At 42.0% G+C, this 26241-nt stretch overlaps 2 protein-coding genes across 2 annotated transcripts; both read right to left on the bottom strand.

Annotated features, from left to right (window-relative positions):
• Positions 1 to 11987: 11987 nt before the first annotated feature.
• LOC6597541 (thioredoxin domain-containing protein 9) lies at positions 11988 to 13006 on the bottom strand. Its single transcript, XM_002022635.2, has 2 exons — positions 12826 to 13006; positions 11988 to 12757 (listed from the first exon to the last, which is right to left on the bottom strand). Exons 1-2 carry the CDS (start codon positions 13000 to 13002, stop codon positions 12284 to 12286), a joined length of 651 nt encoding a protein of 216 aa, XP_002022671.2. The 5' UTR covers positions 13003 to 13006; the 3' UTR covers positions 11988 to 12283.
• An 11388-nt stretch (positions 13007 to 24394) lies between these two features.
• Positions 24395 to 25209, bottom strand: LOC6597540. Its single transcript, XM_002022634.2, has one exon. The coding sequence runs from the start codon at positions 25168 to 25170 to the stop codon at positions 24436 to 24438; it is 735 nt and encodes a 244-aa protein (XP_002022670.1). The 5' UTR covers positions 25171 to 25209; the 3' UTR covers positions 24395 to 24435.
• Positions 25210 to 26241: the final 1032 nt, after the last annotated feature.

The following is a 26241-nucleotide window of genomic DNA, read 5'->3' as shown; positions in this document are numbered from 1 at the left end:
TTTCGCGGTTATACTGAAAAACACCTGTTATAATAATGGGTTTATGGTGGTGCAAGAATGAAAAATAATAATAATCCAAAAGACAATTTTTACTATAATTCTTCCCTACTTCTTTCCCACCAAAACTTTGTGGGTCTGATCATTTTTGCCCCTGCGAATCATCTCTGGTTAGAGCTTCAGTTCGAAGATACAGTCGGAAGATCTAGTCAATATTTTGATACAATTATTTGCGGTGTCACTTGGTTTTCTTGGGCTAGATTGGCCAGGGGACTGGGCCATTGTGGATGGGGTAGATCAAAATGGCAGCCAATTTCCAAGTCCTGACTCGATAAACGCCAAAACGAAGTTGGGTTTTGCTGCGGGAGGCTTATTTGCATGGATACCCCAGAAAATATATACTGGTATTTATGCACATATGTATATATGTATGTTATATATGTCTCTGGGCATATCCTTTGGCGTTGTCCTGTCCGTTTCGCAGACCACTTTTACTTTATTTTTTTTTTTTTTTGCTATTTGCATTGCGACTGCGTGTGGTCCATGTGTGCGTGAGTTCCACATGTGTGTGTGTGTTTGTTTGCAGGACTTTTCTTGCTTAATTTTTCCAACAGCAGAAACTTTTCTTTGATGCAATATGTACAAACGACCCCGGGACCAGCTAACGGCCACCAAAAAGGACCAAATGCGAATAGATGTTGTCCCCCAGAATCGCCCCACCTCCCTCACCGCCCCACTCTATATGTGTGTGCCCCAACGTGCCCAGGACCCGCCTCCCGCCACCCGCCACCCCCCTCGTCATTTGAGTCCACGACTCGACGACGACTCTGCTCGACCCTCACGTACGAACTTTGGCCATAACAACAACTGTGGCCATTACGCTGCTGTGGCACACACATGTAGCGGCGGTGGCGGCGGGTCTCTTGGTACTTTTGGACATTCCGTGCAGAGGCTCAACCGTTAGCAACCGCCTGCTACCTTGCTCGACCAACCCACCAACCCGCCAACCCGCCAACCCACCAACCCACCAACTCACCAACAGAGCAACCACCACCACAATCGCTGGCAGCAGAAGCACAGCAGCCGCCATCAAAAAAGGCTTTCAATGGTAGACGAGGGCCTGCCCACCCCACCCACTGCCTCCCCTCCAGCCTCTGCTCGACCAGGTCCGTGTCCTCTCGTCCTGTTGTCCGTTCCGTTGCCATGTCGGACAGCAATGGCGATATTTGCTTTCCTTTGGCAGTGCTTTCCGCTATGGAACAAAATGAAACAAGTGGGAAATGCTGTATGTGATGCAACGACCAAAGGATGCTCCTTACCAAATGATGTTCTTTTTATAAGGATATAGAATTCATAGGGATATTCAAGGCAATTTCACTGAGATACTTTGTTCCGATGGTTGCCATGCTATATAAAAATATATACACATATAACAAAAATGTATGCTGTTCCTGAATGGATTTTATGCAGTATTTTTGTAAGGAAGAACTAAGAAAACCTCCGATGTATACTCGTATGCTGTATATTCCAGTGACTCCAAGACTTATAAGCTCGGATGCTCAACCTGTAAAACACAATATACTCTTTGGTTATTTTTTTTTAAGTACAGGGTAGACTCGAAATGAAAGGCAGGGAAAACATTGTGTGGGTGGGGGGAGGAAAGGGAACGACGACCGACGGTCGACGGTGGACCGTTCTCCCTGCCTCCACCCTCTCCTCCTTGCATGTGTGTTCGTGGTCGGTGAAAGGGGGGTGGGTGGATGGGAGGATGGGCGAGAGATGTGTCCTGTCCGCGCGCTGCATATGCGGGGTGGATTTTTCGCCATTATTGTAACAATTTTGATCAATGGCCCTATTTTTTGGGGGACGTTGTCCGCCAACCCAGAGCTAGATGCAGGACCACAATCATTCGAGGATTCTCATGGTGTTTCCATTGGATTTGCTTCGTTTTTGGTTTCGGGTCCTATGTTTGTCCTTCAACTCGTTCGTGGGTCTCTGGCTCCTTACTTCTCGGTGTGGAACATCGACTGTGTCAATTATTTTGCTAGTAATGAATTTAAAACCTAAACGCCGTTTCTTATAGGATTTCCTATCCAATTTCTCCACTGAAATCAATGTAAAAAAAAGCAAGAGTTTCGGATGGATGGATGGATTTTCCTAGGCCAATTAATTTTAATTTTCCAAGGAAAATGTTGAATATATTTCTGATATTAATATTGGTGTGCCTATAATACATAAGTATATGCCACCTTTACCATTCGTAAAAATAAATATAAAAAATTTGTACATATATTTATATCTGGGAGTATACAAAAATCCGAAGAGAGAGCAATATATTATTACTTATTGACATTGTAGAGTCCGAGAGCGCCTTTAAGATTTTACAGAGTATTATCTAGTCGAATGCTTGAAAGTACCAATCCTTCTACTGCTAACTTCTTCTTTCCGTTCTTTTTCATTTTTTTTTATATTTTTTAATATTTATTTTTGCTGCGTCTGCTACTTTTTAGTCTCTTTTCTCCGCTTCTCTTGCCTACGAAGTGGGAGTGGGTGGTGGAAGAACGACGCGTGACTGTTATTATTTGTGCTTTGGCCTTATGACCACACTCGCACATGGAGACCAGACCTCTCCCCATTGCCCGCCCCCAAAAGGCCACCACCCCCATAGGCCACATGTACCCCTCGCCGCCCGGGCGGGTGGCACATATGTGCGACCACAGGCCATGACAACATTTCGGGCTAATCGAAGTTAACCCTTGGCTGGCAGTGTCCCTGGGCCTCATCCTCTTGGCTTTGGCAATTTTTTATGCAAATTAAACAACTGCGGTAGCGGATTGTGTTTTTAAAAAGTTTTTATTTTACTTCGAACTTCACTGATATAGATTTAAGTAGAGGGTCACAAAGGAATTCCGGGCCAAGGGATTGCGCGATCTTAATATTTAGCTAGACTTTGCGGTGTCGCTGCTGGATCAAGACTGATTTGAACTTTCTGATCTTTGCATCGTTGATCCCTTTCGGGAATCGTTTTTCTATAAACATTTCAATTGATTTCGCCATCCCGAGTATTAGATTTCGTCATCCAAAGAGAGAACTGTAAAAGGCCTAAAGTGCAGGATCTGCAGAAAGCCGGGAGTGAGATTGTTTATGAGAAGCCGGGTGTGGGCAAACATTGGTTTTCCATTTAGGCGAGTGTCAAAGAATGGGATTGCGGCGGGGGCGCTTGAGATTGTACATCTTAGAAATCAATTAGGCGGAGGCCCAAGATTGAAATTGTTTTCGTTTTGGAAAACCAAAGATTGTTTACAACTCGTATAAGAGCTCAATGGAATTGGGTACGTTAACTCCCCCCATTCTTAAATGTTTCGTCCCGATACATTTTGAAGTTCTGATAGAGCTCTAATTTCTTCTGACAGTATTTGAATGTTGCTTTCCACTATTTCTTCTGACGGTATTCTTATTGATTTAATAAGTACAAATTTGGTTAATTTATAGCAGAAGTAAAATAACATTAACAATATCAAAATGATTAAAAATAATGTTGTTAATGGTAAGGCCGTATTACCTAATGTTATAAGGGGATTTAAAATATTAACATTATCAAAAGAAAATTGCTTATCATTTGATTGTATATAATCAACTAATTCAAAATCGCTATATCTATGATGCGATATATATTTTAGAATTTTACCCTTATCATTTATGTGGCTTATATTATTTATTACAATTGTGTTGTTGAATATAAGGAGATACGATCCTAACAAAGTAGTATTGTCTACGATATTTTTGCCTGAAACTAATATGGCACCATCCTGAATGATGTCTATTTCTTTGTTTTTTTTCCCTTTTTTTAGTGCAGTTGGCTTTAAAGCCATTAAGTAAATTGGTGAAACAGGTACTCTTTAAATTTATTTGTGCGTAATTGTTAAAAGTTTCACTTTTAAAATTATTCATTAAATAGTATTTCTCCTTACATTCACAAACTTTTTCACTTATAACTAACATTCCATCATTTTGTGAGATGGCTCTTGCATGGTAAAACTTGCAAATATCTTTAATTTGAGGATATTTTATGTAAATGATTATTAAATCTGCATTTCGAATTATTTTAACCGTTGCAATGTCCAACAGATCAGACAGTTCAACATTATGTTTTTCATGCTTATAAATGTCCTCTATTTCGTTTTTATTTAAAATTTTTGTATTGAAAATGTTTACTTTTAAGAGGGTTATGGTATCAACTAAATTTAGTAGGTCAAAAGTTATTAATTTTAAACGATGCTTTCTCAGTATCGTTTCTTCATTGAAGATGACATTCTTTAATGAATTTGATAGCAATTCAATTTCTTTGAAAAATTTGGAATTTATTACAAATTGTTTATTATTATTTTCAGTTAATTCATTTACTTTATTTTGTATTTTCAAAAAGTCGTCATGATCAGGGCTGCCTGCTATCCATTTCCAAATGGTACCTAATTCATTTATTCCCCTTTCTTTCCGTTTTGGAACTAATTCTGAAATCATTAATTTTAATAGACTTAAGTCCATTGATATTTCCCACTCATCGTCTGAATTAATTGATTTGTTGACATATTTGGATTCTTTATCAATTATCTCTCTATAAAAACTCAAATTAGTAATATGGAAAAGTTCAGCGTATGTTTCATAAGTGTAAACGTCTCTGTCGTCTTTGAGCAATAGATAGTCACTATGCGTATAGTCAATTACTTCCGCAGTCGTCAATATAACAAAAGTCAGTATTAGTATATTCGCATACATTTTCTGGAAAAAATATTTAATATTTGATGTTATCTTTATGTATAATTCTGTTTCTATTGTTGATTATAATTTTATTCGGTCGATTTTCCTTAACTACCTGCTTTTTGTATCGGGATTGAAGTTTATTTCTTTCCCCGAATTTCTTTTCATAGACTACTTCTCCTATTTTATAATCTTTTTCTCTTCTATCTTTGTTATGTATCTTAAGCATTTTGGTCTGAGCTTCCTTAAGTAATATTGGATTATGTTTGTGTTCTATTTTGTTATACAATATGTCATATGGCATTTGATTGGTCGTTGAATGTATCGTCAGGTTATATTTCAGTGCCGCCCTTATTATTATTTCTGAATAATCTGTTAGATTTAGTTCATCCTTGATGCACCGCGCTATTTCTGTTAGTGTGGAATGTACCCTTTCTACCTGACCATTTGAGGTGCTGTGTCTGGGATCAGCATAATAAATAGTTAAGTTACTTCTTTGTATGAATGATCTAAATTGTGCTGAAGTAAAGCTTGGTTCGTTGTCAGTCATTAATGATGTTGCTAACGGAAAGTGTTGTAAAATTTCCATTACCTTATTTTCAATGTTTAATTTACTTTGAATTTCCTTGACCACCAAGTATTTGGAATAAGAATCTATACAAGTTATGAATGTTAGGTTTTGGGCATAGTATATGTCTAAGTGTAATTGATCTCCTTCTTTTGCTGGAATGGGAGCTTCCCCAATTGGAATTTTTACAGGGTGTCTCCGATATTTGTTTTTGTTACAGATCTCACAATTTTTTATATATTCTTTTAATTTTTTGTGCAGGTTTGGCCAATAATACAGCTTAGTTATTTGTTTGTAATTTTCGTCTAGTCCTCTATGGGCTCTGCAATGTGTTTCTTCTATAATTATAGCTTTATCTTCTGAATTTACTACATCTTGGAGGAACTTTCTTGTGAAGAGAAATTTATTTATGAAGTTTTCCTTTAGCTTATTTTGGATAAGGTATAAATCTTCTAAAGTGCAGTGTATTCCTGTGGTTAAGTGAGGCTGAATAAATTCTTTTAAAATGATTAGCAGATTGTCAACCGTATCAAATTCAATAATATGTCGGGTATTTTCATAAACTCTTACTAACTCATGAACTGTGAATCTCCCTTGCGCTAATAGTAGCTGCTGTTTAAATTGGTTTAGAGGCTTGCTAGTCTCTTGAATGACGTTTTCGAAACTACTCTCTGCTGAATGCTGAGTATTTATGTCTGATTCTGATTCTGTCTGGTCGACATCACTATCTGTCATATGATTTATTTTAATCCGAGATAACGCGTCCGCTACTACGTTAGTTGAGCCTGGCTTATAAATGATTTTTGGTGTGAAACTTTCTATGAAGTAATACCAACGTTTCATTTCAACATTTGGATTTTTTTGCGACATTGCAAAGGACAAAGGTTGGTGATCTGTATGTATTTCAATTCCACTCACTCCGTATAAATAATTTCGCAAATTTTTTAATGCCCATACAATAGCTAATAATTCTTTTTTATTAGTAGCATATAATTGCTCGGTTTTACTTAAAGTTTTAGAAATAAATGTTATGGGATTCCCATCTTGCGACAAAACTGCACCTATTGCTATGTCCGATGCATCTGTGGTTAATGTGAATTTTTTATTGTAATCTGGTTGTACTAATTCAATATGTGCTATTAAACTGTCCTTTAAATTATTAAATGCTCCAATTGCTGGTTCATCCAGCTGTATTAATGCTTTCTTGGATGCCCTTCGTGAAACTTTCCCATTTACTCCGCTCAGATATTTTGTTAAAGGTTTGGCAATTGTGGCATAATTTCGGACAAATTTTCTGTAATACCCTGTTAGTCCTAAGAAGCTACGTAGCTCTCTGATATTTTTAGGAATTGGATAGTTTTGTATTGTGGAGATTTTGTCTGGATCTGTTTTAATGATATTTTGGGAAACAATGTATCCCAGAAATTTGGTTTCCAATTGAAAGAATTTAGACTTTTCAAGTGAAATTTTCATGTTAGCGTTTTGCAATATCTGAATTATATGAATTAGATCTTTATAATGTTGTTCTATAGTTTTTGAAAATATTATTATATCGTCCATATAAACGTGACAAGTTTTCCCAACTTGTTCTCTAAGTATATCGTCCATTGCCCTTTGGAAAATTCTGGGAGCGTTCGTCAATCCCATAGGCATTCTTAGAAATTCATATTTGCCGTTATTTATGGAAAAAGATGTTTTTTCAATATCTGATTCCCTCATTAAAATCTGATAGAAACCTGACTCTAAGTCAATGGCCGAGAAATATTTCGCTTTACCTAAATTGGCAAGGATTACTGAAGGATCTTGCATAGGGTATCTATCCGGTATAGTGTTTTCATTAAGTTTCTTAAAGTCTATTACTAATCTATGCTTAGGAGTTCCGTCCTCATTTACTCCCTTCTTTGGTACTACTATTACCGGTGAATTATATGGGCTTTTACTAGGTCTGATTATACCTTCATCTAACATTTTACTTATTTCGTTATTAACGAAATCGTTAACCGAATAAGCGTATGGATACTGCTTGCCATATACCGGTCTATCGTGTTCAGTGTTAATCTCTCCTTTTATATCCGTTCTGAACGGTAACTGTAAATTTATATTGGCATGGTCTTCTTCGATGATAGATACCATTTTCTCTCTGAGATTTTCTAAATTGTCCTCTTTGTAGGTTATTGTGTTATACAATTTCATTTTTTTCAATTCAGAATTTGCATAATTTTGAATGTCGGATATTTCTACGACGGCGCGTTCAGGATTTTTGCATCCCAAACTTTTAAATTGTTTATTGTCGGATAATTCAACGACGGCGTGTTCAGGATTCTTTAATCCCAAACTATTCGAACTTTTAGTGTCGGATAATTCAACGACGGCGTGCTCAGGATATTTTAATCCCAAACTATTAAAACTTTGGATGTCGGATAATTCAACGACGGCGGGCTCAGGATATTTGAATCCCAAACTATTGACGGATAATTCTTCGTCGGCGTGCTCAGGATTTTTTGATCCCAAGCTATATAAACTTCCTTCTACCTTTACTGAATCGCTTTTCATTTCTTTTTCTTCTTCAAAATATTTTTTTATTATATATTCCTTCAACGGAAGGATGGTTTTTCCTTCTATAAAGGTTAATTTGTTTAAAGAAAGGACCTCGTCATATATTAGTTTCTCCTCATTGTCTTTATAACTTAAAGTCCCCTTTCCTGTATCAATAACCGCTCCGATTTTCTTTAATAGGTTAAATCCTATTAGTAAATCTGCCTCCATTCCATCTATTTCATAAAACACTTGCTTTGTGTTGAAAATTGTTATATTATGGAAATATTTAATTATTGAAAACCCATTCACTGTAGCAACTTTCTTATAGATTGGTAATTCATTTTTATTGTCGTAAATTCCTTTTTTTATATAACAGGAAGTTGCTCCCGTATCTATCAAAACTTTTAATTCTCTGTTTATTTTTTTGTCTACTCTTTTTAGGTAGGGCAGACCTACTTCGGGGGCTGATCTAAAAAATGATCCTCCTCAATGTTATTTATCCTCATTGCTTTATTAGCCGGTTGTTCCGACATTTCGTTTAGTTTTCGTTTCTGCGCTGGATTGTCGTTAGACTGATTATTCGGGACTACGTTTGCCCTAAAATGCTGGGCTTGGCTATAATTGTTATTATTTCTCCTAAAATAACCGTTAGTATTCTCCCGATAATTTCTATTGTTATTATTTCCCCTGAATTGATTGCTGTTCTGTCGGTTCCGGATTTGTATAGATTCGTCTACCTCCATTGGTTCTGGGGCCTGATTTTGTTGTCTATTACCCAAGAAATAGGGTTGTCCCCAAGACATGTTATTCCTCTGCAAATCCCTTTTTTGGTCGAATGGTGAACTGTTAGTCCTAGGTTGTCGTTGGTTGAATCTTAAGGTATTAAAATTATTATTCCCTGAATTTCTGGGACCGCTGAATTGGTAGGCAAATTGGGCCCGAATGTTATTAGATTGCAATTCCTGTACCTTTGCTAAGGCATTCGGTAAATCTGGGGGATTCAATGAAAATAGGATTTCAGCAATGCCGCCGTTTAGGCCAGTGACAAAAATGCGTAAGGCATTGTCTCTAATTTTTTTATTTGATTCCTTGGTGATCTCACTGTCCTTTCCGTGAGTCATTATTGTCTTATTTATTAACAAGGTCATTTTCTTGTTAACCTCGTTATAGAAATCTATAATTGAAAGGTTCCCTTGTCGGAGAACGCTTAATTCCTGTTCTATTATGTAAATAGGTCTCTTGTCACTGTAAACAAAGTCAAGCCGTGAAAGTATGGCATCAAAATTTAGAACTGTCCCGTGGTTGGTCAGTGCGTCATGTGCTGGTCCTGTTATTTTGTTTCTCAAAATTGTTAATGCAATATAATATTGCTTACTTCCTTTCTTATATAACTTCACTGCAGTTTCTGCAGCTTCCCTCCATCCTACATATTGGTTTAATCCACCATTAAAAATTGGTAGGGATTCTATTACCTTCAATGTGGTGTCGTCTCTTATTGTCTCGTCTATTGTTTCTGCCTGATAATCCGATACCTGATCGGATTTAGTTTCTATTTGCTGTTTTAAATTTACAATTTGCTCTTGTACTTGTGAAATTTGAAGTGCTATCAATTGTTTGACCAGATCTGCTGTGAGATCGGTCCTTGCTTGAGAGTTAATCATTTTTAGTTTTTCAAAATCTAAAGTTAGCTGATCCACTTTTAATTTTTCTTATATGTTAGTTTTTATAATCTTATATATCCTAATTGAACTTATATATTTATTAATACAACTCTTGCTCACGAAATATCCGGTAGGGGTCGTCCTTCTTAGTTTGGCAGATCTTCGAACGGGTCTTCCTTCTTAAATTTCTTTGCTCAGCTGGGTCTTCTGGGGGTCTTCCTTCTTTGGCTTCGCTGATCGTTTCACTTTCTTTGTATTTTGGTTTTGTCGGTTTTGTTGGTTTTGTTTTTTTAAAAACTTTGGGTTTCTTTGGTTTTTTTTGTATTTACGAATTGCCTTGATTAGCTTTTTGTTTTATTTGTATTTTGCGTTGTATTTGTATTTGTATTTGTATTTGTATTTGTATTTGTATTTGTATTTGTTTTTGCACACCCTAAGCTCCGGTTTGTTTCCTTTTTATCTCACTTTTTTTTATCTATATCACACAGTCACTCCGCGTTTTTAATTTTGAAGGATTTATTCCATTAATTAATTGTCCTTCGGGTTTCGGCACGACGCAACACTTTTATCATTCGGTGCTTTTTAGACAACGTCGCCCCACGTTGGGCGCCAATTAAACAACTGCGGTAGCGGATTGTGTTTTTAAAAAGTTTTTATTTTACTTCGAACTTCACTGATATAGATTTAAGTAGAGGGTCACAAAGGAATTCCGGGCCAAGGGATTGCGCGATCTTAATATTTAGCTAGACTTTGCGGTGTCGCTGCTGGATCAAGACTGATTTGAACTTTCTGATCTTTGCATCGTTGATCCCTTTCGGGAATCGTTTTTCTATAAACATTTCAATTGATTTCGCCATCCCGAGTATTAGATTTCGTCATCCAAAGAGAGAACTGTAAAAGGCCTAAAGTGCAGGATCTGCAGAAAGCCGGGAGTGAGATTGTTTATGAGAAGCCGGGTGTGGGCAAACATTGGTTTTCCATTTAGGCGAGTGTCAAAGAATGGGATTGCGGCGGGGGCGCTTGAGATTGTACATCTTAGAAATCAATTAGGCGGAGGCCCAAGATTGAAATTGTTTTCGTTTTGGAAAACCAAAGATTGTTTACAACTCGTATAAGAGCTCAATGGAATTGGGTACGTTAACTTGCATGGCTCCCGTTTGCCATTCAATTCGTTTCGATTCCTTTTCGATATCTCCTTTGTTGTTGTTGCTACCCATTAAATTTACGACACAAAACGTAGTCGAGCAAACAGACAAACAAACAAACAAACAAACGGACGGACGGACGGACGGACGGACGGACGGACAGAAAAACAAATCGCCGCGTAGGCAAACAAACCAACCGAAAGGGCAAACATTTTTATAAAGTCGCCAACGATGCCAATGAGTGGAGCCGAGGAAACGTGAATAAAGGAGGCACCCACCCACACCCTCACGGTCCCCCTCAAAGGCGGCAAGAAAATAAAAGAGTTTCTGGGGTGCGGTGGCGATGGGGCTGTGGGTGTTCGATGGAGCAGCTCTAAAATGGAGGCAACTGGAACTGGGACTGGGCCACATGTTTGTGGACATTTATGCAAACTTTTCTCTACTTATTTTCACTTGGTGGATGTGGATGTCTGGGGGTCTGGGTCCAGTTTGGTATACTTTTTCCATTTGAGAAAGAAGAGTCTGTTTGTGTGAGTTTTTGTTTGTGGTCTGAGGGGGTGCGAGGACTGTGTCTATTTGGTGACTTTTACTCAAATTTGATTTGGATTCGATTTTGGGATTATTGTGGAGAGTGTGAGAAGGGTAATCATGGGGAGGAACAAGCTATGGTTGGCAGAAAAGTACATATAATACATAAAGAAGTGTATATTTGTATCTATAATGAGAGATATATGCTTAAAAAGAGATATATACAGAAAGAATGAAAGCTACATAACGAAAGATAAATATGAGACTATGCGATTTATGGAAAAGATAAATGGTAGACTTCCACTATCCTAGAGACTAGACACCCATACCCACTGCTCGGCCAGTGCATATGTGAGCTTTTGATTTATTTAACTAATGAGTATAATGTTCAATGGTTCTTGTGGTATCTAAATTTCTGGTAGTTGCACTTTTCCTGATGCACAATACCATCTGACTTATCTTCGACTTTGAGCGCATGACAATGGGGACATTCTTTGTTCATAGCACCAATCAGCACTTTCGAATGAGCGAAATATTCAATATTTCAATATTGTCCATAGACAAATACTGAAATCTCGATTTAAAACTGGTGGCTAGTGGTAGGAAGGTACAAACATTTCATACAAATCGATCGGTCCGTTTGGGGGGAGTTCAACCATTAACCGCGTGATGCGAGATTTGTATCCACAACCACATGTCTCCCACATGTCTCATATATCCCTAAACTCTTCGAGTAACGGGTATACAAATGATTGCTACAACAAAGTTAGAGGGTGTTCCAGACCGTGCGTATATAGTGCATAATAGCTTAGGCTTTATTAACATCATTTCACAGGATATAGTTAAGATTAAGGCACATAAACCCAAAGAGTGGACTGTCGAGTGGGGAGTGGTCAGTGGAGGCGATATGTGTAGAGTGTGGAGTGGTGATGAGAGTGGGCAGCAGATGGGCCAGCAGCAGAATAATGTTCGAAAACATAGTATTAAACATATATAGATCTAAAGATGTGTAAGGTTTTGATTTGTGATATCCGATACTTGGAGTGTGGATTTTTGTGTGTGGGTGTGTATGGAATGGATGGCTGCATTTAGTCATCCAGATCAATGTCATCGTCATCGGCATCGTTGCCGCCACGTATTGTCTTTTGCGGCTGGCTCATGCGCGGCTTGCGTTTAACATCGGGCGGCTGCATCAGATCGCCATTGTACTCGATGAGCCCGGAGCGGGCTATGCGCCACTCGAGGATCTCGGTGGAGAAATCGTCGCAGTTGCCCAGTTCGGAGAATCCGACAATATAGTCCTTCGTCTTGTTGTCCCTCACGAGTGCAATCGTGGGTATCACCATGATGTGCAGGCGCTGCGTCAGGTATGAGGACTGCTCGGCGTTTATTTTGCAGAACTTGGCCTCCACGTGCTTAGCGGCCAGGATCTTCAAGTGCATGTCCACAATGCTGCAGCGCACGGTGCTCTCTCTGTAGAAGTGGCACACGAAATGTGATGAATTTTTGGACACCTCGAAGAACTCCTTCTCGCCAGCCAGCTCCGTGTAGACGCCGTGGCCCTGTGGAAAGAGGCGAACAATCGGATCGGTAAGCTCCAGCGGTGCCGTGCCAGCGCGGCATGACTCACATTTTTGAGCCACTCCTGTTTCTTGCTGTTCAGCTCCTTCAATTCGCGCAGGCGCTGCTCGCGCAACACCTTCAGGTCGTCAGAGTCCAGGTTATCCAAGCGGACTAGCTGCTCGTCTAGCTGCTGCTCAACCGTCTTGGCCGCATTGACCAATTGATTTTCCAATGATTTTTCCATGGCTGTATGGTGTATCTAGCCGTCCAGATAGGAAAAACTTTCGAAATTCGTAATTCAGAATTCAGATTTTAATGATTTAAAGATTATTCAAGCGTAGGGTTTTCGACTCAATACACATGAAAGTGTTACGACTTAATAATGAATGACTATTTGATAGAAAAAATAGACAGTATATGGTATACCGAAAATCTATACAGAAATGTATGAAGTTAAAAGAAATGATATACCTGAAAAACAATAATGCTTCCGACTTGAAATTGCAGAAGTGCTCTTCTATGGCAACACCTACATACATTTCCGTATTCGTCATTTACATCTTAATTCTTTATCTAGCAACCAGCATGATAATGCAGGTGATACCCCTACCTTTAGCCGCCTCATCAATGAACAGATCAAGGACCAAGGAACAGATGTTGCTAGCCGGCATATCGTCGCCCAATGAAATTCGTATATAAAATTACCAAAAAAAAAAAAAAACAAATGAAAACAAATAAAAATTGCCCAACAAGGTGCAAATTAAATGAATTCAAATAAGGACTGTGGTTGGCGACACCGACTGAAGGGACACGTATATAACCAGTGCCCGGTACCAGTGCCCGTATAGGAGGTACAGGGAGTCCGAAGTAGAGCAAAAGGAACGACGGTTCAGTACACATATTGGATAGGGGAAAACACGCAGATGTCTTTAAAAGCGACTTTTTCATATCACACACATAAATACTCGCGAGTGCACACCCATACAGATGAATAGGCCGCCCAAGCGAGTCCTGCTCGTCGCTGTCCTATCTGTCCATTTGGAGGTGATATCTGATTGGAAGTATATTCGCTAGAAGATGCGGTTTGGCTTACCACATGTTAGGATATGAGTGGAATAATGTGATCCATGGAAGCTCTTTTAGCGGTCTCGGTTGCCATTCTCTACAACTAAAAATATATGGTAAATATGAGGCAGCACCCCACAATCATTATGCATATCTGTCTTGTCACTTGGACCACTTGTTAGTGCTGTCATATCTCTTCTAATATAATAATATATATATATTTTTAAATTATCCCAAACTTGTGATTCATCTTAGCATTCTATCCTTTACTAAGCGATCACTACTATTCATCTGTTAAAGCTTTCGTAGAATCAATCTTTATATTTTTGCCTATATCATTCTCAGTTATCCTGCTATACAAGGCTCCTCTGTTTCATTATATATACGTAATACGTATCATATATGTCATTTCACAACTTTGGAGGAATCGCTGCCGTGTATACCACAATAATATTATCATCTATAGAGTACTCACTGCTTCTTTTTCCAATATAATTTCAGGGTATCTAACCCTTCGTTCTGGCTGAAGTTGGGGATGGGTCGCTTCTTGTTTTTGAATAAATGAAAAATTTGTAAACGTTCGCGATCTCATATGACGAAACGGGACATGCAAACTACAAAGGAAACAGCAACAACAGCAGTGTGGCAGGAACATGAGGGCCATTTCCACTACACCACGTGCGTGTCTCTGCCTCTGCCGCTCCCTCTATCTGTGTGTGTGTGTGTGTGTGTGTGTGTGCCACCAAATTGCCGCAAGGTAAAAAAAGTGCACACAAAATCAACGCGACGCGCCTGGTCCTCTCATAGTATCTCCTATGTCCTGTGCGTCCTGTATCTGAAACCGAGCCCAAGCCCAAGTCCATGTCCTGTGTGTCCTCTATATGTGCGTACGAGTATTTCATTCTTCTGCTCCTTTTTTACATTTTTTCATTTTTTGCATATCACAGAGGGGTTGGGGTGCGCGGTGCGCGGAGCGGCATCATCGAGGGGTTGGAATCATCATTTGAATAATTCGACATTTGCGGCGGCCGTCGAGTCCTGGCCTAGTCCCCGTGTCCCCGAGTTCCGCTTCCACCTTTGATTTCCACCTTTCCACGCGCCACAGCCGCGCATCGAATGACGAAAATTTCGTAATAAATAAATAATCCTTTTCCCTGTGTGCGAGTGTGTGTGTGTGTGTGTGCGTGTGCGTGTGTGTGTGGAAAAACTATGCCACGAAGCAAACATCAAGCGGCGCGGGGAAAATTTGCTCGCAATTTGAAATTATGGATGAAAAGAAATGAGGCCATGCAAATGTATGTAGATACAATATGGGTATTAAGGGGTTGCCTTGTGTTTGGGGTTGGGGACGGGATGGGTATTGGCATTGGGATTGGGAAGAGTAGGGTAGGCGCCGGGGGGTGAAGGTGATCCATGGGCCAATATACATACATATGTGTGTGCCGCTCGGTTTAAGCCGAAACCAAAATCGAAAGCGAAATTTATCCAAATGGCAACGGCAACACCTGGCCACCATCGGCAATCGATATCCCGTGTCCTCGTCGTCGTATTGCCGGCTTTTGTGGACAGTTGCTATCCCAAACGGAATTGGACGAGGTTCGTCTTTGGCCAAGGGATGGAGGTGGGGAGTGGTGGGGGGAGTGGGCGTCAACAGCATGGCTGTGGAAGGCTGAACTTCCGCTGTAATCTGTAGTTCTACTTGACAGCAAAACGAGATGCAAACAGGTTGAGGATATCAATGATATTTTATTGATTTTCTAGCCACAAACTTTTTCAACATTTCAGATCAGATTCTGATGATCCTTTCAATATTATAATCAAAGCTGTATTTAAAACAAATCTTATGAATAAAACGGGTGGTAGCTTTGGGACGGAGCTTTAAGATTTTAATCGCTTACTTCTACACTATTCAAATCATATGAAAGGACAAAAAAATAGTCTCACTATTTTATCGGTTTCTTTTTTTTTACTTTTCCTCTCGTGGACTTTCTCTCAGTGTAATCGACATTAGCATCGTTAAATATGTGTATTTGATAATATTTTTTTAAAAATTCATTTCCATTCCGCCCATTGGCGTCCCTTCGTTTCAACCCTAGTGCGAAAAAAGAAAAACCAAAATCAGAGACAATTTGCCTGTTGTGCCATTTTTTAATTTTTCGCATTTTTTTTGTCATTGTCCGCCTGCCATCCTGCGCCCCAGGACAACCCTCTAAGCCCCTTAACCCTTTTCCCACCCATTTTCCACATCCCAGAACCACACACACACACACACACCCCACCCCACGCGCAAAACCAATGGAAAATGCAATTGCAGTCTCGTCAATGTGCCGGAAAATGCACAGCAGCAGCCCAAAAATCCAAATCCCGAAATTCGAAATCCCAAATCCATCATGAGGTGTGCGTACAGTCATCATATCCTTTTACTCTCTCAGCTCTGCTGCTGTTTTGTGTCCTTATCCGATCCGATTTCGCTCAACTCATTAACCACTTGACTAATTGCTGCTTTTCCTGCTCCGAATCCGGATCCGGCTGCGGCTACTGCTACGTCTGCGCCTCCTTCTCCTGCTCCTGTCTGGAGGATAACTCAAATGTAATTTCCTGTATTTTCCCTTTTTTTTTGCCCTGCACTTTTGACCCAAAAGATAGACAGAAAGACACACAGAGAGAGAGAGAGAGAGAGATCACAATGGGATAATTGCGAATCGGGTATTGGCGCCTTATCGCATTACACGGGCTCCTCACTCAATTGTCCTCATAGTCCAATGTTGTGGCATTAATCGCTCCCTTCACACCTTAACAATACCGCAAAAAGTTGCCCAGCATCCCAGCAACAAAAACATCCTCATATTCACACGCACTTTGAACCCTGATCCACTATGAACAGAAGAGAAACCAGTAGGAAGGACAGTAGATGGATAGGAATAGGATGGTCCCTCTCGGTCCAGGGGCCAGCATCCCCTAACCTTTCGCACCAACAGTTTTTGGTGTAAAAAACCAAGTTTTTGACATTAAACTGCAAACATGATGTTGTTATATAATACACATAATTGCTCGACTCAAATGCGGTGGAATGAGAGTAGCAACAGCAACAGGAACAGCATCATTCATTGGCTTATTGCGGGGCCCAAAAGTCAAGGACCCTTGAAATTATCTGAAAAATCCCTTTTTTCCCTCCTGCTCCTGTGCCTGTATTCTGGATTCTGGGGTCCTGTGTCTGACACACAGAGGGAGAGAGTGAGTGAGAGAGAGAGAGAGCGCGAGAGCATCGTTTCAGTGTTTTCATTTATTATTTTTCCACCAATTTTTTGTCCTTTTTTTTTGGGTGTTTTGTTGCTCATAAATTGCCGCTAAATGGGTAGATGAACGGCGCCAGGGGGATGCTGCTGGCTGGGCCTGTCATTGGTTTGTTTAGGGTTTGATGTGTCAATATTTGACAGATCAAATTGATATTTATACGTTTATGGTATAATACTCGCACTCGCACGGACTTGACTCCCTCTCCCTCTCCGTTTCGAATGGTGTGTTTTGGCAGCGACTACTTAGAGCTGACTAATTGGTTGATTAATGAATTGGCTCGAATTATAGGCGCTTATTACGTGCCGAGTGGACAATGGGGGTCACTCCGAGTCTGGGGGTCAATCCACATCCCAATAGCCATTGATTAGTGAGGGAGGTTAATGACCGACTGCATCGATGACCGATCTATGTGGGCCTATTGATTGACTCTGAATTTTGAGAGTTTGATGACCCAGATGCGGCTTATAGTCTTATAGGTAACCCCGAATGGTATACCACGAAATTGGATTCGTAATCCATCAATGGCTAGGTCTATTTTTTGTCTATTGATTGTCTATGAAGTTTGAGAGTCTGGTGACCCACATCGGTGTGGGTGACTCCGAATGGTATACCATGGAATAGGATTAACAATGGGTGGCAAATAGTTATATTTTCCACAATGTTTTACCACATTTAAAAAAAGAATAAGAATTAATTTCCAACTTAAGTAATGATCTTTGAAGTATGTTTAATGCTGCAGTTCGGCACCTTTGAGAACTTTATGAAATTTTGCTTGCAATAACTTGCAATGCATTTTTCAGATCTCAGCGATTTTCCGATTTCAATACTATCATATACTCTTGAGAAGTTCACGCAATCCTTTCGAGAGCTAAGCCCTTAGTTTTTTTGGTCCGATTGTGGATCAATCATCTCGTTAGGGGATTGCGCCTGCTAGGGCATTGTCTGCTCGAGGGCTTTTATCCTGCATTCCTGCCTTCGGCGGAGGCACAGCTGGCGGAGGACCACAGGCAAAGGACCCCTCGCTGAGGGATGACGCCTCTGTCGTGGTCTACAGCCTCCGTTATCCTTTAAGGATCTCCCTCTCTGTTCTTTTCGCTGGAAAAGAAGGCGCCCGCTCCGCACCGCTCCGGCCTGGCAACTGTTACCTTTCCCTCCTTTCCAAACGGTACCTAATCATTATAAATTATGGATGTGGCCTCGAAAGGGGTTAACAACTTTCTCACGATCTATAAAAAATGAAAAGGGAAAATGAAAATCCATTAAAATGTTTCCTCTCGGATCGTCTCCGAATGGGATGCGATGCTTTTTTAGGGTGGGGTCTAGCGCGAATGTCTTGTGCAATAATTCTTTTGATACTTCTTCGATCCTCCCTCCCCTTTTTCCTGCTTCCTTTTTGGCCGATGTAACGGATTTTATCTTTGCCCCTTTTCTCAAGACGCAATCGAAGGATCGACATATCGGAACCCATCGAACTGGCGTTCGACAAATGGCACAAAAGTGTTTTTCCCGTGTCTGTCAATAGGATTTATGATCAAATTCAAGAGTGGGTTCGCTGTCGGTTCATCCTTAGAGTTGGAAGACAGATCCGATCCAACCTGGAGTCATCAAGTTCGGTATGTTTTCACATTGGAATCCAGAGCACTTGTACCATTCCCCACAAATCAGAATGTTTTTTCGGTTTTATTTCCACACCCATTCCTCGACGCCGCGACGTCGTCGTTTGCTCGGCAACTTTTCCTATTCACAGTTGTTTGTTTATCGTATTTATTTTCTCTATTATTAGGTACAATTATTATTATTATTATTGGCATATGTGTTGTCTAGCTATATGTCTCCCTGACTGTCTGGCTGTCTGTCTGCCTGTAAGTGCAGCATCGGAAAAGTGTACAATTTCATTTATGGTCTGGGTCCTCTCCCTTTCGTCCTACGTTAACACACACCCGCCCACAATGTCCTTGTCCTTGCAGTCGTTTGCCAGAATTTAGCCGCCAATGTAACAAACGCAATGGAGAAAATGGAGGAACAAATAAATAGAAGGGCAATGGGCGATGGGCGATGGGAAACAGCAACGGGAAAAAGCCGGAGAAAAGTTCCAAATGAAGACGGACCTGGATCTGAAGGAGAGCGAACCATGTAATGTGGATAACATTTCAGAAGGAGGCAGGACATCACCATCAGCAACAACAGCAATACTTGCAGGAGCGAAAACGAGCATCAGGAGCAGCGTGAGCAGCAGAGGCAGAAGCAAGAACAGGACTTGGCGATGAAGTTGCTACGGAAATTCGTTATTGTGTTACCACAGGCGATGTGTCTGTGTCCCAGTGTTGTTGCCAGTGCTGTCGCATCCCCATGCCCCCCATGCGGCATACCCATCCACATCCACAGTCCGTTTCAGTTCTAATAACAACGACGCACAGTGGGCCGAAAAAAGAGAGAAGGGCTACAAACCAGTGTCCAGTGACCTGTGTGCATAACCAATATTTTAACCTGTAATTAGATAACGATTAGAAAATGATTTGACTAAAAAGTTGATCTTTCAATTAACAAGATTCTCTTCGATCAAATATCAAATTGATTTTACTTAGGCCTTTGTGATGATATTTCTTAGATTAATCAATTCTGATGAATAAACGATTATTTATCGATTAGGTCTTGATGATTGGTAGCTAATTTTTTACATTTTCTTATGCTTCTGACGCTGCTCCTTGCTGGATCAGCTTCTGCGAGTAGGAGAAGCCATGCGAAATTCGATTATTTATCAATAAACTATCGATCATGGAAAGTTATTTTGTTAAACTAAGGTCCTTACGCTGCTGTTTGGTGACTTTGCTCTTGTGAGTAGAAGAACCCAAATAAAACTCCGTTCAGATCAAAGCCACTGTGCAGCGGCAGAGACGCGAGCGCCTACGCTGTCGCTGACGCTGGCGCCGGCAGAGAGAAGAGCAGCGCAAAACGCGCGACGCCGTCCACCTTTTTGCCTGGAATAAGAAGGAGCGACCTTTTGCATGCACGACAATATTTTAATATGCAAAATTTCAAATACTACTTACACACACACACACACACACAGAAAGAGAAAGGCGCACACAGATACAGATACACGTATGAATACGCAGGACATGGCCATAAGCACACACACAAACACACACCGAAGGCCCTCGCATGGGCACGCAGACATCCTTGCTTGGTGATTCCTTTGGTCATATGCCCGACAGAGGACAAACGATGGCAAGGACCTGCCCAGACCGCCCGGTAGACAGGGTGACTGAGGATGGGGATGCCAAGGAGCGAACGACAGAGAGATACAGAGGGAGAGAGAGCGAGAGAGAGAGAGGGAGGAGGGCGATTGGGGGAAGGGGGCACTGGGTGGTTGGGTGTTCGTGGACCCATGGCCGCCCGCTAGGCAGTTGGCAGTGCCCGGCGCGCGTGGGCGTTCTCTGGTCGCCAGAGAGTATCCAATTCGAACAATTTTGCAAACCAACCAAGCGGAATTGGCAAGGACGACAACGACTCAGGACGCAGGACGCAGGACTCAAAGTCGGAGTCAGAGTCGGGCTGCTGCTTGCCTTTTTTCATTTCCTCTTCCGTTGGGCGGTGTCCACCGAAGCGCATCATCAACAAGGCAACAGCTCTGAGAGCCCGAGCACACATATGAGCAGGAGGCAGGAGGAGAAGCGCAAAACGACCCCGGGGGCCCACAGGAGAGCACCGGTCCGACCCGGGCCCACTGCAGGTGGTACACGGACCCGTCCATCCGTTTGCCCGTTCGGCTGTTGCCGGGGGATTCTCGTTTGGTGGCATATTGAAACGTTGTGCAGACTCTCTCTTTCTATTTGCATTTGGGTCGAAAACCGAACCCAACCGAAACCTAACCCATCCCCCAATACGCTCTTGACCAGCTACAGCTCTTCTTCTGTGGGATATATGTATATACTTCGTACCAACCATCCATCCATCCATCCATACGTCAGGCAGTCAATCAGAAGCAGTAGCAGTAACAGCAGCAGATCCTGATTTACGCAGGTAAAGTTGACTCCATTTGAGGCTGTCTTATTTGCATTGTTGTGGCCAGGACAGGCCGATGATGTGGGACACAGAACGGGTGTGTCCTGTCCGTGCGTGTGGCGTGTGGCAGGGGCCATAAACCATATACCATACCATACCGTACATATATTTACATAGGCATCGACCTGTGCTGGATGGGAATCGACAGCTCTGGCCCACTCCCCCCTCATTCGACAGTCGATAATGTGTTTGCCTGGACAAATATAGTGCGAGAATGCTGCGCAGTTGGTCAATGGATGGAATGGGATGTGAAGAGTCCTCTCTATATATATCTACTCCGTATGTCATGAACTGAATCGAACCCTTTGCGTGCGCTCCAATGAGGGCCACTAATTGGGGCGGGTCTGGCAAATCGATTGCATATTGTTCTACACAGCCAGGTGGGAGCTCTGGGGAGGAGAACTACAAAGGCGGAAGGCGATTGGGGAATGGCGAAAGGAAATCGCCAGCTTGCAGTTGCCGGCTCATGTGGAGCTGCCGGCGTCCTGCCAAGGCTCTTGTCGCAGGACTTTTCGGGCTGTTGGCGCAGTTTCAGATCCGCTACCAAATGATATGATGCGTGCTCTACGGTATACATATGTATATACATTCACCTATACACATATGTGTATATGACTATATATGTGCGTATCTATGGGCATGTGTTCAGGTTGTTTTTTGGAGCGTGCTCGTGTTGTTGTTTTGACAACATGCGAGACAAAAGCGGACCGTCGACCGTGGGGAGTTTTTGGAATATTTAACAGGAAGAAACCAATAAAACCTAATGATATGAAAAAATGCAATTTTCTGAAACTCGAACGCTCCAACAAACACACACACACAAACACATATGGGTATACACACAGATATTGGCGTACAATGGGGCAGTGCTACGTCCTGTCGCGCTTTAAGCTCCGTTCACACTAGCGGCACATCCAGCAAAGAGGGAAAGGAAGTAGGGAATGTCAGTGTGCTTCATCCGCAGCTACTTTCACTGTTACTTCCACTGTTACTTAAAATGTTACTTCTACTGATACTGCTACTTATACTCCTGCTCCATTAGTAATTCCAAAGTCACTGCCACATCCTGGTCATACTGTGACTACTACTTCTATAGTCACTGCTTCTGGTCACTGCTGCTCCTACACAGTGCCACTTACTAGTGTGAACAGGGCTTAGCTTTGATTTTCCGCTTCAAAAATCACAAACATCCAGAGCAGCGCTCATCTTGGTCCAAGTCGTTGCTTCCACTTCTACATCTTGCTTATCCCTCCTCCATATCCATCTCCTACTCCATTTTCTGCTCCTCCTTTAGGTCCTTCCACGATTGTCACCGCTGTCATATGTGAAGTTCTGTTGGCGTTTGTGGATTTTATATTACCGACTCGACTCGCTTCTCCTCCTTCCAGGAAAAACAACAACAAAGTGGAACTGAGAAAATTTGAAACGCGAACTTGGCTTCAAAAGAAAATGTCTCGGAAGAAAGAGTCGGTGAGTCCGTGAGACGGAGAAAGAGAAAAATGAAATGATAGACAACGGGAAAACATAAACATGGCATCCAACACTTGTCCACTGGCCTGGCAAATGGATTGAGAAGCAGTACCACGCGTAGGAGCTAAAGGAGGAGCACATGACAGGGCTCTTCTCCCATTCCACACAACACACTCCCCCTTCGGGGGGTCGCAGACCATACATAAATGACAATGTATTACCGCTAAACGGGAACATCAGAAGGGCCAGGGTGGCCAGGGTGGCCAGTGTCGGAAGGGAGGGTATGGAGGGGCGGACCGGATTGCCAATGGCCAAGAGTCGGGCATGTAAACCATTTTCCAAAGTACTTAGTCAGCATCTTTTACCCCTTTGACTCGATTTCCCACTCTCTCTCTTAGGACTCACTCTCTCTTCCACTCATGTCCTGTGATGTTCCGGTCCGGGGTGACCGTTCGTCACACTCACACACACATACACACACAGTGGCAGGGGAGGGCACCCACGCATGGCATGGCCCGCCTGAGATACCGAGGGTTATGTTATGTCCTGTCACTGGCTACATCCATGCGATAAGCCCCAGTCCCCAGCTTTTGGTCTTGCCTCTGACTCCCACTGCTGCCCCCTGGGCCCCGCGTCATGCCCCAACTCCTGGAAAACATTTTTTAACATTTATTTATTTCCATTTTTTTTTTAACACATATTAAGCCGCAAAAATATGGCCTGGTCCGTGCCGGGTCCCTGTCTGAGACTGGGTCTTCTTCGTGAATGTTTTTTTTTTTGGTGATGTTCTAGAATTTGCCAAGACGCAAAAGGACATTGGCAGTCGGGGGTGGGACATAGTGAGGGGGTTAGAGTCGTCGCTGGTCTTCTAATTCAGTCGATAGCCATTCATTGGAAACGCTTGATTGATGCTCTGCCCTTGTCTGCTGCTCGACGATAAGCGACGAAAGGCGAGAGACGAAGACTTCGGGCATGCGATGACTGTTAACCCCCTGAAGCCCCAGAAGCTCGTCCAAATTCCAACCCCCTGACGTCCACCCATAGAAAAGGCTGATTTTCACAATTGCCAGGCGATTCATTTTTTCACTTTGCCTATTTCTCTGGCTAGTGGGGCGGGAGGAGAATGTTTTTGCAATTGATATTCAAACTAGAACGGATGGAAATATGTATAGTAAAGAGCAATTTAGTTAGCCCTACCAATGGGAAGCCATGACAATCGAGTGTCATCGAAGGCCTATCAAAAGTAATGTTGGATGCAAATTAGATTTCCCAGGAGATGTGAAAATGGGTCAGAAAAAAGAAATACTTTTAAATATGGTATAAAGATATCAGTTTAATTCAAAAATAATTGATAGAGCATAAACTTATTAAATTATGAAGTCGATATCAGATACCGATAACGAGAGATCTAATACTCAATACTTTGACTCAAAATTATATTCTTTTACTGATTTCATTCCTTAATTAATAAACATGGGTGACCAATATTAATGACCAAACAGTCTTTGACTGATTTCTCACGAGGGTTTCTATATCTGTACAGCAGGGACATTGATAATTGTATTACAAAAATAATAACTTAATAGTTCTTAGTCGGCTTGTCCCCTAGTCACTAGTCTCTCCCTAGCCCTAGCCAAAAATCCCTCTAATGAACCCCATCGATTGACCATTCAAAGATAATAATATTCAAATTATAATAAATTTTAATTTGAAAAAATTAATTAATTAATAATCATAGGTATATGTAATGATTCCTTATTGTTAGGGATAATTTGGCATTTTAGTTCTCATTTAATTTTTTGCGCAGCAACTTGGGGTTTACGTACTCCTGCTCTTCGCCATAGGGATGGGATTTCCGATAGGAAGGCGACTTCAATTCGGCTCGCCCCATCTTCGAGGTTATATCCCGATATAAGGCGGCTATATCTCGTTGTGAGGCGCCTGCATCTCGATGTGTGGAGGCTGTATTTTTCCGATGTGTGCGATTCGATCGATCACGATATGTGGCGGCTGCATCACGAGATTTAGCGGCTGCATCAGCATCACGATGTGTGGACGTATCCTGAAGTGCAAAGGTCACTTCCCGATGTGTGGGCTGAGTGCATGTCGTTTGGGACTTGATTTTGCCCGTCTTGGTAGCCACATGAGTCGCAGAAGGGAGCAGGGGGTGCTCCTGAATCTTATGGCGCTTGCGCTTTTCGCTTGGCCTTGGGGACTCGGATGACATGGAGCACATGGGCACTACCAAATTGGATGACTTCTTGGTGAGGGCAAGGCCGGTCATGCTGCAGCAGCCGCCGGGGCTGGTGTTCTGGCTTGAGGCAATGCCCCGACGCTCCAGCAGCTCGACGAGCTTGTCTTCGATCATCTGGTTGATATTCAGCTCAGCCATCACCTCGCTGAGGACCTCCTTGACGGCATTGCGAATAGGAACGGTAGGCTCGGGACTCGGACGCAACTTCTCCAGCACATCTTCGGTGATCAGGGCAAAGCGCAGCTTGGTTCCTTTTGGCATTGTGCGGTTTTTAAATAAGAGACCTTTCAAATTTGTGTGGACTATTGAATTTTGTTTAGTACTGTACAATTTTGATGCTTTAAAGCTTCCAATTTCAATTGAAACTCCAGAGGCTACTAGTACTAGGGATTCCCCTTCTGCTTTCATTCTTTCTGATTTTCATTGCTCCGATTGTTCTCGAGAGCACTTCGTTGTGGAATGGAATGTGTGCCTTTGTTTTGGTGACATGTGACAGGTCGTACTTCCCATTATTGGCACATTGCGCTTTGTCATGGAACTCTCATGGCTTTCTGGGGGTAAAACAAAGCCAAAGGACTCGCTTCTGTCCAAAGCTCCCTCTCTGCCTGCACTCTGCTCAATTAATAAAGATGAATAAGTCAGTTAGTTCGCAGTGTGACATGCTCACCTTGATGTGCCCTACCCTATGCGACCGCGACCCTGTGCGATCCGAGCCAACCCTCGGGTGGAACGAAGAACCAAGTCGCTTCCATTTCCTCTGCTCAGAGTGCTCTCGGTGACATTTTCGGGTCATTGTTTCGACGGCACTTCAGGAAACCAAAGGAAACGACGAGCAAAACGATCATGGCCAGCGTCTTCGTCTTCGGGAACCCTTTCTGATGGTGACCCAGACCCATCAGGCGACACTCAACCCCTTGGCAGATGTCAGGCCTCAGGCCTCAGGCTGAGGCTCGAATGAAAAATGATAATAATTTCCATTGAGGCAATTATAATCGTTATGTATGTACGATAGTTGTGTGTACCTGAATGCGGGATGGTTTTCGGGTCTGGCTCTATCTGTGGGATTAACTCGATTTACGAAAGGGTTACGCATGCATCCCGCTTCGATCTTGGATGTCCCAATAACAGAATAACTGAATTCCCATTTCCATTCCCATAGCCAGGTAGCTACAGTCTCTCGTCTCCTGTCTCCTGTGTGAGTTATGCGCAATGAATCCGCACAAAAGCGCGCTCCTTTGCCTACCTAATGCGCCGCGTAGGGGTAGGACGGTAAACGGGACAGAACGGGATGGGATGGGTCTGGGAGCGGGTTAGGGGTAGAAGAAGTGCTTA

This window comes from Drosophila persimilis, unplaced genomic scaffold, assembly GCF_003286085.1.
Source record: "Drosophila persimilis strain 14011-0111.01,24,50 unplaced genomic scaffold, DperRS2 tig00000841-arrow-arrow-pilon, whole genome shotgun sequence".
Lineage (NCBI taxonomy): Eukaryota > Metazoa > Arthropoda > Insecta > Diptera > Drosophilidae > Drosophila > Drosophila persimilis.
This window is presented reverse-complemented; position numbering and strand designations above follow the sequence as displayed.

What these genes read in the sequence shown, in the direction of transcription:
- LOC6597541 (XM_002022635.2), bottom strand. Translation starts at nt 13,002, where the DNA reads ATGGAAAAATCATTGGAAAATCAATTGGTCAATGCGGCCAAGACGGTT. An exon ending in AACAGGAGTGGCTCAAAAAT is followed by an intron (nt 12,758 to 12,825) that starts GTGAGTCATGCC and finishes CTCTTTCCACAG; the next exon opens with GGCCACGGCGTCTACACGGA.
- LOC6597540 (XM_002022634.2), bottom strand. Translation starts at nt 25,170, where the DNA reads ATGCCAAAAGGAACCAAGCTGCGCTTTGCCCTGATCACCGAAGATGTG.